The 13814-nt window shown below is 35.5% G+C and overlaps 1 protein-coding gene across 5 annotated transcripts in view; it reads right to left on the minus strand.

Moving 5' to 3' along the window:
- Positions 1-2488: 2488 nt before the first annotated feature.
- The window catches only part of LOC117565290 (uncharacterized), a 63984-nt gene continuing 52658 nt past the window's right edge, over positions 2489-13814 (minus strand). For all 5 annotated transcript variants that reach the window (XM_034244322.2, XM_034244321.2, XM_034244320.2 and 2 more), the window contains 3 exons: positions 4051-4313; positions 3872-3995; positions 2489-3799 (listed from right to left, as the gene is read on the minus strand). In XM_034244322.2, coding sequence (XP_034100213.2) covers positions 3684-3799; positions 3872-3995; positions 4051-4313 — 503 coding nt within the window. In that variant the 3' untranslated portion in view covers positions 2489-3683. The remainder of the gene's footprint in view (positions 3800-3871; positions 3996-4050; positions 4314-13814) is intronic.

The following is a 13814-nucleotide window of genomic DNA, read 5'->3' on the forward strand; positions in this document are numbered from 1 at the left end:
ATTGTTTGGCACAACAAAAAGGACGAATGTCCTGAAAGCAGCCAAGATATAAGGACTTTTTTAAATACAGAAAATAGCATATATCTCGGTTGTGTCCTGTCTGATCCTTGCGAGTCCTGTCTCAAATAAGTGATATTGAAGAGACTTATCATCCTGCCAAAGGACATCCTAATCGTCCTTGTAGTTCTCTAGATATCCTGAAACTTGCAGGTTTGACACTTCGTGAGCCGCGGACCAAAAAATTACAAGTGTTGGATCCTTAGATGACCACATAGTTTTTTGATGCCAATCGATAGAGTTGGTCCTGAGGATCCTAGCAATATGTGTCCTTAGCAAATCCGTCAGGATATGGACGAGATATAGCTTGTTTTCGAAAATAAAAATCCCTGACGCATCCTAAAAGTATGCTACAAAAAATTTTATTTTTAGAGCGGTAGTTTAAAATTTAAAATTCTTTTTTGACATATCTCTACCAAATGCTTAAGGATCTGACAAAGACATACCTTTTTGTCATCAGGGTAACCAGGACTCTCATCTGGCATTCAAGGATTGTAAGGATCGCGCCATAAAAATTACCTCAAATTTTTTTAAGGGGTAGGCATAGAAAATTTGGCAAAAACTCGGAAAATCCGCCGTAACTCGACCATTTGAAGGACGATCGGGAAATCCTTTGGCACAAGGACACTCCCAATCAATAAAAAAATATTGGTGTACCAAAAAGGACGAATGTCCTTTAAACAGCCAAGTTAGAAGGACTTTTTTGAAAATAGAAAATAGCGTATATCTCAGCTGTATCCTGCGTGATCCTTGCAAGTCCTGTCTCAAACAAGTGATATTGACGAGACCTATCATCCTGCCAAAGCACATCGCAATCGTCCTTGTAGTTCTCGAGATATCCTGCAACTTGCAGATTTTACACTTTCTTCATGATCCGCGGACCAAAAAATTTCAAGTGTTGGATTCTTAGATGACCCTATAGTTTTTTGATGCCAATCGATAGAGTTGGTCCTGATGATCCTTGCAATATGTGTCCTTTGAAAATGCAGCAGGATATGGTCGAGATATAGCTTATTTTCAAATAAAGATTCTTATTACACCCTCTAAGTATGCTACAAAATATCCAATAAAAAATGTCGGCGCCAATTTCAAATTTGAAAATTTATGACAAAACAAAACATAACCTTCTGTATTAGATTGTAGTATTACATTGTACAACAAGGGCTTAATGAATAGAATCGTTTAATTTCATTAAATAAATGTCTGCTTCTTTTGGTTTATTTGATTTATAATTTACAAAGTAATCTTAAACATTTTACTGTCTCTTATACAAAACCAATTAAACATAACAGTTAAAGACTGAACAGAACTTCTGATGAGCCCAAAGAATACGTGGAGGATGTGAATTAATGTTCTTTTACAGTTTCTTTTGTTAATTTACAACACGCACAATTTTTAGCTTAGATTTAATGGAGAATATGTTCGAGAAGCTGCTTCTGCCGCTGCTTACCCTTCTTTACGCGTAGTTGCTTATTGACTATCATCGAAACGCTTAACGCATTTCGTTTACATTTTGCATTTATTTACAAGAACATGTTTTGTCTACCCTTCGTTCACCGTTCACCATTCACCATTCACCTCAATCTGCCAGTTAAGTTATCATTATCATTATCCAATATCAATTGTTGCAATGCCAAGCTGCATATGTCCGTCCGGGGCTATTTGGACAGCTAATGCTAAAATACGAGTGTGATAAGGCCAAGAAGCGGGTAACCCGGCAAGAGGAGGGAGTTAAGCTGTTTTGCGTGCTTCGCAACTGTTCCACTTGGCCACAATCGAACGCCTTTGTATGCAAATGAGCTACGAATGCAACAACAACAACAACAATAACAACTTCTGCATGCCACCTTCCCAATGCATTGCATTTCTCACGTGCCACACTCGCAGCTGTCAGGCTGCTTGCGGGTCGAGCCTGTGGCATGCTAAGATTTTTAGCCTTATGAGTCATTTTGGCCCAAACCACGTTGGCCTTATTTGTTTGTCTTGGCTCGAATGTATTATGCGGTTTGCTGCACACTTTCGTGTTTCGCTTATTTCTTTTGTCAATGTCCATTTTTGGACTTTCGTTTCGTTTTCGGTTTCGGTTTCATTTTCTGGTACAAATTGTTTTGCAGGCTCAAAGTGGGTGTGAGATGTTGTTGGTTTTGTCGGCCTTTGTGACTCAAGCTTACAAAATTAACATAAGCAAAATGATTGTTATCTTAGCTTAGGGTATAAGACTCAAACTGTCAAGTGATTTATAGGTTTTGCGTTAAAGTGAAATGATTCACATATTGCTAACGTTTGCAATTTAGGAAGTTTTTAAAATGGAATAAGAATTGAACAAATTTTCTAATCATAATTTGCAATACTAATAGATTGAATATAAATTTACGCAAACATTTGATTAACAAATAATAACAAAATCAATTAAAGCAAACTCAAAATATAATTTTGCTTTAACATATTATTTTCATAGTGGGTTGGACTGACTCTTGCAACTTGACATTGTTTGGATTTTACACAAATGTACACATAAATACACATTTTTAACTATAATGACAACTGTTCTTTCATTGGCTATTTACAGCTTTACTTTGAGGAGAAATTGTTTAGCTTTTCCTAATCGATTTGCTGCTTTGATGTTTTCATTTGGGATTTACTAATTGGGCTGGCTTTACAATTTTCTTATGGCTTAGCTTATGGCCTCCTTAACATATGACTATTTTGTTGGGGTGCATTCTTAATCCTATTAGGTTGTAATTATATTTAAAGTTTAGTTTTCAAATATATGTAGATCGAAGTGTGTGTGCGTTTTATACAATTGAAATGTTTAAATTTGATATGCGCCAAATGCGGATAAATGTCTAGTGAGATGAGTTCGAAAATACAATTTAGTAAAAATAATACAAATACGAGCAAGAATTTACCTAGAGATATGAGAAAATGATAACAATTTACTAGAATTTACTCATCTTTGTCATATGTTGAGTTGATTAAATTTGATTTAAACATTAAAAAAATATATTTTACAGATTTTAACTAATCGATTATTTTTACACTAAATGAAAATTAAATTTTCATAATATTTCTTTGAATTTCTTTTGAGTTTTAACATGTTTATCATATATCATATCATATCGGTTTTTGTTTTCTTTCTTGTGGCTTATTGTTAACACTTAATATTTACAAGTTCTTATGATATTCTTAAATGCTCAAATTGAGTAGTTCTGCGTCATGTAAATATTTAAATAGTTACATAGTTTTATAGTATTTTTATGTTTTTTTTTACGATTTCTTTTTGTTAGTTTTGTAATTTTGAAAGAGTTTTTGTTTTGCATTTGCCTGCATATATTTAATATTCATACACACACATCAATGGAATTTAAATATATGGTATGTATATTTAATTTTAGCGCAACGTACTCTACGTTAAGTGTATGTAGATTTTTCTATGAAATTTGGCATAGGATATGTTTGCTTTTACACTTGAATTTTCATTTCATTCTTTGAGATATGACAGAGAGCTGCTCCCTTCTAGAGTTTTGTGCAACATTTTAATGCATTTGATTGCACATTTACTATCATTTCACTTGCTACACGAAAAGGGCGTTCAGCTTAGCTTAAGCACGAGCCGATGAAGTCAGTTAACTGCCAGCGCCTTCGGGGGGCCAACGCCAGACTCCAGCCAAGGTGCCAAGGAGCAGCAGCAATGTTGGCAGCAGCGAGATGAGATGCGATGGTTGTCTCGAAGCAGCTGCACCTGTAAGAATTTACGCTTTAGTAATTTGCTCAACACAGTTAGTTTATAGCATTCCCCCTCTCAATGTTTTACCAATTGTGCTGGATTTGGCAGCCACTGTTTCACGTGATTCCAAGGCCGGCGCACGCTGTTGACGATCGCTCTCGACGCTCTCCTCATTGCTCTGCCAGTAGAGTGAACTGATCTTTGCCACACACTAAATGTTGAATAGAATTAGTTAACTATAAAGTTCGTTTACTTCATTTACTCACCTTGAGCTTCATGTCGCCATGCTTAAAGTGATAGCCACGCACACGGAACTCGAGGCCCAAACGCGACATCTCGAGGCCATCTCGATTAACAACAACTTTGTCAAACTGCTTGAGATGCTGCTTCTGCGCTGGCTCCCCATTGATCAGCCAGCTCAGGTGGCAAGCGGGCTTGGACGGTGACGAGGTGCAGTTGACGCGCACAGTGTCCCCGATCTGATAGCGTGGCTGTCCGCCTGTTATCCTGGGTCCATGATTGGGAGTCACTGTAAGTAGAGGAGCATTCATAGGTTTAAAATAGAGCGCAACAACATTTTAATACAACTTGTTGTCAGTATTAAACAAGTAAGAAAGTTACAGTCGAGTGTCGTCGACTGTGAGACACCTGCTACCCATTTTGAATAAAGGCAAAGCAGTGCGGTATTGTTCCGAAAAAAATACCGTTCAAAACACTAAAATATACAGATGACCATATTTGATATATAGGTTAAAATAATGATAAGCATTATTCTTATAATATACCAAATTAATATACCACAAAAATACTAAAATATACCAATGGTTATACTATATATGTAATTTCAATATACGATTATCTGCAATAAAAAGTGCTGTCATAAATAAATGATAGTTCTTTCTCTTAAGACACACTGCAAAAATACTAAAATATACTAAAGGCCATATTTGGTATTTAAGCCAAAATATTCCAGATTGTCAAATAAAGCAACCAAAACCCCCATTACATTAGACGTAATATGGCATATACAACTTTTTCTTAAATAACTTCTACAATTTTGTTCAGATCACAAGAAAATTCTTAGGAATTATAAATACATACATACAGTATTATTTTGTAAACCAAAATTCATGGATTAAACAGAAAGATTGTAAATTAATTTGTACTAATGTTATGCTTCACTTTTGCAAATACTCAAGTGATATTTATCAAAATAATTGCTAAAGAATTAATTTATTTTATTTCTGTAAACTTAAGAAGTCAATCAAAGAAATAAAATGGAATTAAAGTGTTCTTTAGCATTTAAAAAGATTCAATTGATTTTCAACTAAATAATAAATTTTTTTATTTTTATTTTTAAAGAATTATACCAAGGCAAAGTTTATAAAGTGTAGATACAAAAGTATCTCATGGCGTATTAATTTCCTGGCAAAACAATTTACATATGAATGATTTACTATTTCAACTCTTAAAGGTCAATCATAAAATCTTAAACTATTCTTTCCTGAAACCCAAAAGTTGGTCACGAAACTTAGTAAACGTTTTTATAAATTAATAATGATATTTTCTGTTCATTAAGGTTAAAAGTTCCAACAAGAAATAGTGCTAGAAATGTGCGCCTTTAAATGGGTTTGAGTTGCGTTTGCTTGAACTATTTTCAATCGCTTTATTTAATAAACCCTAGTAATTAGTTTATTTGTAATTTGCTCGCATATTTACCCCGATTTCCAGGGCAAGCAAACACAGAACAAAGAAATGTATTTTTGCCTTTGCTCCTTACTAAACGTAGTTATTTCATTTTAATGAGCCAAGAAGATTGAATATTTTGTTTGGCCCTGCAATAGTGAGTGGTGTAGTAAAGCTCCTCATGCTGCCTTGGCCAGATGGCAGTTTACTTGAGTTCCGTTTGTTTTATTATTTTATATGCAGCATACGAGTATTTGGCTTACTTTTGTGCCCATTTCGTTGCCATAATGAAAGCCATGTGTGGAGTATCTTGTGGGGGGTTGAGACTTGGACTTTGGAGCTGGGGCATACTTAAGATTTATGTTGAGATTTGTGCCAGTAAAATACAAAACACGGCACACAGACCTACACAGACCCACAGAGGGGGAGAGCAACAGCGCACATTTTATACGCATACGAAATGCTTATTCAAAGTTTATTTTAGCGTGTGTATCTCAGTCTCCTTCTCCGTCTCCCTTGGTCTGTAGGCGTGTTGCTGTTGGTGTTAAGGCATCTGGATATGGCTAGGACTTACGCCCACGACCACTTGGCCACACGCTCGTTCGCTTCTTCGCTTGCTCGCTCATTGCTTGGCGCTTTTGGGCATACAACAACAACGACAAGAACGTGAAATGGAAAGAAAGGAATCAAGTCAAGTGTGGCGCCCCCTGGCGTCCAGTTAACGCCCACTGTGAGACGCAGTCGAGTGTTTGTATGCATTATAAATATATATACCATATATGTATGTATATATCTGTATATGGATGGTACTATGCCAAAACCAAAGACTCACACTGCAATAAAAACTGGCGTTGGATTTCTTGTTTCATTTTCATAACATTTCCACAGCTGCCCCTTACGTATGTGTGTGTGTGTTGCTTGACTCTGCCATAAAATAAAATTAATTTTTAATGGTTTTGAAAAAAAATTAATTTTCTTTAGAAGTTGCCGGAGTTTTTGTTGTGGCTTCTCGGCTCAGTTGAGACAGCCACTGGCCGCATGACAGGCACAGGCTCAGGCCGAGAGTAACCCAAAGCAGATATCCCCACATACACATATAGAGGTTATACTATATTGTATGTACAACAAATATAAGCTAACAGCTCCAGCTCCAGCTCCAGTTGTAGGTCAAAGCGAAAGAGAGAGGTTCCAGGTTCTCGTTGCTTATTTGTAATTTATAAAGTGAAGTTTACTTTACTTTGCTTGCTCACTTTTTTTCTCCTCTTTTTTTTCTGTCCAGAATTTCAATTTAGTGCAGCCGCCTCTCATGTGTGAGTGGAGTGGGCGTGGACACATGGCCATATGGATAATATGAAGCTTTATAAAATATGACTATACATGTGTGTAGCATACAATATATGGTATATACTATATACTGAAAATGGCACTCACAGTACGAGCTGCGTACATATTAAATGCCAAATGGCAAAATGGCAATTGCATTTGGCTTGTAAATTGCATTTCTGTTTGACTACGGTTGAATTAGGCTTGCATTTGTAAAAATGTCGAAATTAAATTCACCGACAAATTGATTGCAGCCTCCTCTCCTCTCTTCTCCACATATTCCGATACAAAAGTATTTCGCAAAAAGAAACTCTATTACGATATTAAGCACAATGAGATTACAACATAAATGTAAAATGAAAAGCCAATTTTCTCAATATCTGCAACTAAACAAAAGCTCACAGCCAATTGCGTTTTGCCAGTTTTGCAATAAATTGCCTTGGATTAATATGCAAAACATATTTTTCATAAGATTTTGTTTGACATTGTTGTTAATTTAAATGTTTTTTTGTTGAAGCAATTTAATGTGTCTGATTTTTAATAAAATTACATGTTTTCTTGTAAGAAAAATGTGCTTTGAATTTAAAGATTTCTCTCAATTGCAACAAAACTTGTTTGACATGAAATACTTATCAAATTTAATGTAATTTGGATTGAAAATTGTATCAAAAATTGTTAACTATTGTACTAGAAATTTATATGTAATTTTAAGGAACATAGATACAATACACAAATTAAATTAAAATAGAAGCACAAAGAAAACTTTTTCTTATCAAAAAATCATTCAAACAATTACAATTTCATTAAATGTTATTTTTCTTACAATATTTTAGAAATTTGTTAAAATGTAATGGAAGAACATATACAAATTTTAAGACGTATAACTTGAATTTAAAATACAAAATGAAAATAGTTTAAAGAAACTTTTGAAAAATTTTACAATTACTACTTAATTCAGCAGTAGCCAACAAAACAACTAGGAGACAAAGTAATTTCGATCACTAGGCTATTGAAAGTCTTTATTACCATCAGAAGTTGAATTACCATTACCTGCAATATTATTCATTTGAATATATAGAACATATTTGGATTGACTTTGGTAGTGTTATATTTCCTATTACAAATATCTTTAATATCTTTTGAATCTTATTTGCTTTCAATTTAAATAATTTTCTATTTAATCAATAATTTATTTCTTTGCAACTTAATTTTAATAAATTTCAAATCGCAAAAATTGAATAATCATTTAAAGGAAGTCATTAAATTGTATGTACTTGAAAAATAATCAAGTTGAATAAATTTGCAAATGAATTTAACGTGTGTGCAAGATTTAACATACCAATTAAATATAAAAATGATGTCAACTTTTTTTGGGCAATTCTTTTGCGTTCCGGCAAAACTATTACTTAAAGTTATTGGCCAATTGTTGGTGGCACTTTAACTGTCAGACAGTTAAGATCAAAAGCCTTTTCACACACACATACACCAACACACAGACACACACACCTACCTCCCAGGCAGCTTCTGATAATTGTTTTCATATTATATGGCTGGTTTTTTAAGCCAACGCCATATTGTCGCACTTTAGTTTTATTTGTGGCATAAATCTAAAGGTGCTCCCCACACACACACACACACAGACACATGTGGCCATGTGTGTGTGTGTGTGTGTTGGTGCGTTGCGAGTGTGTTTACAATTTATTCGGGCAAAAACTTTGCACGCAACGACAACACCAACAAAATTATTCGGACCTGCGGCGACCGCAGACAGAGGAGTGTCAGAGAAAGGTGAAAGAAGGGGAGAAAGAGGAAGGAGAGGGGGAAAGGGCAGCTGCAATAAGTCGAATGCTGTTTGCTGCTACTGAAAGTGGGGCTGAGGTGAAGTGGGGCGAGAACATGAGAACATGGGAACATGGCTCAAGCATTTTCCTATGACTAAGCAGTTTTCGGCATCGCATTTTGGGCGGCTGCCTCGTTTGCTACCTTTTGTGCAGCCAAAAGGAAAACGTAAACGAAGAGCAGCAAAAAACACACACACACACACACACATCGAGTTGGAAAATCATGGCGAAAAGGTGAAAAAGCAGCCCAGCTGCCTGCAGGCGGCCAAATGCCAGCGACAAGCACAACAACTGGGAGCATTTTAAGTGGCAAAACGAGCTTGAGAGCTGATGGAAGGGGGTGATGTGGAGAGGGGGAAAGGATGGGGAACTGCTTTCAAGCTGCGCATCTAGTCAACACACAGCTGGGGGTGCCTTTTAATATGCTGCGGTATGTTTTCCCTTCCCATATTATTTCTATTTTTTTGCTTCCTTTTCTATTCCTTCTCTCTTTTTTTTTGGCAGGTAAGCGCACTTTGCAGCTGCTGTAGAGCTGACGATAAGCTGGGCCAGAGGAGGAGAGAGCGGAAAGAGAACTCCACCACTTGATCTATATGCAAAGCCTGTCTATGTGTGCATTTGGATTATGCACATGTTGGGCACCTTGAGTCGCAAATTCTCCGACTTGTTGTTAAGTGTTTCTCGACAAAAACAAAAAAAAAAACCGAAATTTTAATAAACATTTGCAGCCATGAATTATGTGACTGTGCCGCAAAATCCGAGTGCTCATCTGAATAGCCATTGAAGAAAACAAGTGAGAAAGCTGCAGTCGAGTTTGCTCGACTGTGAAATTTCCACTACTCATTTTTAAGAAACGCAAATATATCAAATGAATATAGTAAATGATACTCAAATATACCAAGGGCTGTAAATGTTATTTTGATATACTATTAAATTCAAAATATATCATAGAAATATGAAATATACTGAATTAATATACCAAAAATACTAAAATGTAAATGAAATATGACAAATTATTTTACCGAACAATGTTAAAATGTACCGAAGGCAATGTACTTTGTACTATCGCATTCAAAATATACCATACAAATGTATAATATACCAAACAAATATATCATATTATATAAAATGCAGAATAATCTAAATCAATCAAAAAACAAAAAATATCCGAAAAACTAACATATGATATTTTGGCATATCATTACATTTAAAATATACCATACAAATATAAAATATACTGACTCAATATACCAAAAATACTAAAATGTACCATATAAGTGTAAAATATACCAAATTAAAGAAATAATTAAAATGTACCGAAGGCAATGTACATTGATTTGATATACTATCACATTCGAAATATACCATAAAATATATAATATAACAAACAAATATACCACATCATATAAAATACAAAATATACTAAATCAATATACCGAAATAAAAAACAAAAAAATATCAAAAAAACTAACATAATATTTTGACATACCATTACATTCAAAATATACCATATAAATATAAAATATACTGAATTGATATACCAAAAATTACTAAAATGTACTTATTTTTGGGATATCAATATAAGATTTGATCTAGATCGACTTGATCTGCAATAACAAGAGCTATTACAAATAAATTCTAGCTTTATCTCTCTAAGCTTTAGCTCTTCATACGAGTACAGACAGACAGACATAGTTGTATCGTATCGGCTGTTGACGCTTATCAACGCTATATACTTTATGGAGTTTTAGTTGCCTCCATCTGAGTGCTCTACCCTTCGGGTATTAAAACACCAAAATCTGGCAATAAATTAGGCGAACAAAACACTTAACAGTGCCTTAAAGTTAACGTGCCGCGGCGCATAAAATCTCATTTAGTGGGCATTTAAACTATAAGTTGACCTTTTGCCTTGTAACATTTCAAAAGTTTACAGCTCATTAGCGGAGGGGGAGGGGGGAGAAGTAAGCAAAGAGAGAAAACGAGAGCAAGCAGAGACAACTACTATAAATATGAGGCTGTAAGTGCTGCATGGCCACTCAAAGCTCATAAAAATCACATTTACTTTTCCTTTTCTCTTATATATGTTTTATTTCCTAGCTAAAGGGAGGAGTGGTGAGGAGAGGAGAGGGGAGGGGAGGCAATTGCTTTTTATATTGTAAAATCGATAAGCGATCACATTATGTGTGCATGTGGAACGTGTGCGCGAAAGAAGAAACTCAGCAGGAAGCAGCCAAGTGAGTTATATGTATGTTTGTCCTTTAAAGTGCACTTAACCATAAATTCACACACATACACACAGACACGCATGCACATACACATACACATATACATTGCGCTGCTTGGGGGACAGGACATATGTATGCAGCTGGATGCCCTTCTACGGCTTCGGCAGCCTTGCGTGCTCATTAATTATAAAACAACACGTGTTACTTTTATTTCTGGCGCAACGCAGCGTCAGATACAGATACGGCAAGGACCCGGATATGGAGACGAGGACGAAGACGAAGGAGGAGAAAGCGAGGGCTATGGAATAACAGTAACTGTAACAGTAACTGGTTACAGTAATGTTTTCTTAACTCAAACATGCCCTCAACGACGACAACGCGACGCGTATCGCACATTAAAAATCGTTGCCATATGTAAAAGCAAAGATAACAAACGGACGAACAGCGCAACAAGGGAGAAGAGAGGGGAGAGGAAAAGTGGATGCCAGCACTGAGCTGAAGAACAACTGTCGCGATTTTCGCTGTGCACTCTGCTCGCTGTTCAGTGTTGCCTTTACTTGAAGTTGTCGCCAATGCTCCCGCAGCGAGGCAGCAACTTCAGCCGGCCACCGTGGCGTATGAGTAATGGATGCGCCACAACGCACCACAGAGCGCAACAGAGAGCAAAAAAGCTGAACGCAGCGCGACATATTTTGACCGCAACAGCAGAGACAGCAGCAGCAACAGAAGATGAAGCGACCAGCATAATGTAAATTCCAATTGGCTGGTGCCTCTCTAAAGGAATTCCGACAGGACTTGGTTAACCAGCAAGGGGGAAAATGCCAAAGAGCTGCCAGCATGCACATGGCAAGGAAAAAGCAATTAGACAAGAGGTGAAAATCAAAAGATGAGTAAAATAATGTTAAGAAAATTTAAATTGCAAAAAACAAAAAAAAAAAAAATAGGTAATTTACAAAACTTCAAAATAATAAAAGAAAATGTAAATGTAGTTTCAAAGAAATAATAAAGAAAAAAGTTGTATTATTACCTTTTTGCATATGAAAATTTAAATTAACATTTAATAATTGAAGGAATACATTAAGTTAATATTTTGAGTTTTTGTAAAGATGCAGAATATGATTTTAAACTCATATAGAGTTATTTGTACGAGCTCCTAACTCTCTGTATGCATTGTGCAAATATTTGTTCTGATTTATTTTAAAGGATCTTGAAAATATATATTTTTTAGCATTAAAAAATACAATATATAGCGAATATATACTAAAAATTAATACTATATTAATAAAATAGTTCCTTTATAGAGTTTATTAATATATATTCACAGTATATATTGTATATTTTTGTGGAGATATAATTAATTCTTTATATAGTATATAGTACAATATGGAAAGAGTTTACTTAGCCTTATAAGTATATGTATTTGATTCTGTTTTCATATCACATATTGTGATCTATATATATTATAAACGTATTTTTTAATGTAAAGATAAATGTAAAATATAAAGAAATACAAAATCTTGTTATTTAAACACATAAACTAAAAGTCAATAAACACTAAATATATTCATAGATCATTTGTGTATTATTACTATCAGATAAATATAATATTTTACAACTACTGAGCTTAAAAATCATTTCTAAATGACAACGTAATCATAATATAAAGCCAATACTCAGTTTACTTTCGGCATAACTATAAAAAACGAGAAGTCAGGTGTGAATTGTAAACAAGAAATAAATAAACTAGATTTATTGCAATTCCTGCAAGAATTCCATAAATAAGAAAACCGAATTTACATAAAAATTCACTAAAATAAATAGCCATAAAAATGATAATAGCTCAGAGACAAAACGAACTAAAATAAATGCTATGTCAAAAGATGACTTTTGATTAGAATGAAACGATTAATAAAAGCGATGACGATGAGCGAAGCTTGGCAGCAACTATAACAATAAATTGCACTCTAATTCTTGATCACAATTTGGCTGTGGTATTAAGTTTTATGCCCACTGTAGCTGTATATAGCAGTAGCTATGGATATTGCTGTCATGGCAATGGGGCTGTGGGACACTCGAAGTAAACGCACTAAAGCATATTTTATGGCTCACTTGCAGCAGCAGCAGCAGCAGCAGCAGAAGAGCTAAGAGCACGAGAAGGAGGAGGAGGAGAGGGAGGCAACGAGGACAAGAATGATGATGATGATGATGCTGGGACGCAGTTTTGTTGCTGATGATGAGTCAGTTGCCCCTTTTTGGTTCGATTTGCAACGCCCACAGCTCTTCGGGGGCTGTGGGAATAGAAGCAGCCTTTTTTTTTTGTTCTGCTTGTTGTTTGGTTTCAGTTCAGTTCAGTTTTTCTTTTTTTTGTCATTTCTCGCTCTCTTGTTGTTTGCTGGCTTGAAGCATGTCGCCCAATTGGCAGCCGGGCACATTGTTTAATATGCAAAACCATTTCCGCAGCAGCAAAGCAATGCGTCTCAGAGTCTCAGACAGAAGAGTCTTAGTTCTGAGTCGGAGATGGAGTTGAGAGTCGCTGCTGTTGAAACTGTGTCAGTAGCATGAGGAATCGCCAAAGGCTGCCAAATCAGCATGAAATGTGCTTAGTGTGGGCGTTCTATATATATCTCTCTCTCTCTCTTTCTGTGTATAGTATGTTAATCATTCTCCAAGTAATCATCATAATGATGATGCTGCCAATACTCGCTCATCATGATGAGCTGTTTGCCTCGAGCACCCAAGGGAGGCGATGTGAGGTTGAGGGGTTCAGACTGCTGCTGCACACATATTGATAACTGTTTGATTTTTTATGAGTTTATAAATTTGTGATTAACTCTCGCGCCACTTTTGATTGAGTTGCGTTCGCTGCCCCCCAAGCCCCGAAGCAGCCGCCTGATGTGGTTTTCTTTTTCCACTTTTTGCTCAACGAGCGCAATTCAAATAAAATTCTAAGCTTGC

Source organism: Drosophila albomicans, chromosome 2L, assembly GCF_009650485.2.
Source record: "Drosophila albomicans strain 15112-1751.03 chromosome 2L, ASM965048v2, whole genome shotgun sequence".
In the NCBI taxonomy this organism is placed as follows: Eukaryota; Metazoa; Arthropoda; class Insecta; order Diptera; family Drosophilidae; genus Drosophila; species Drosophila albomicans.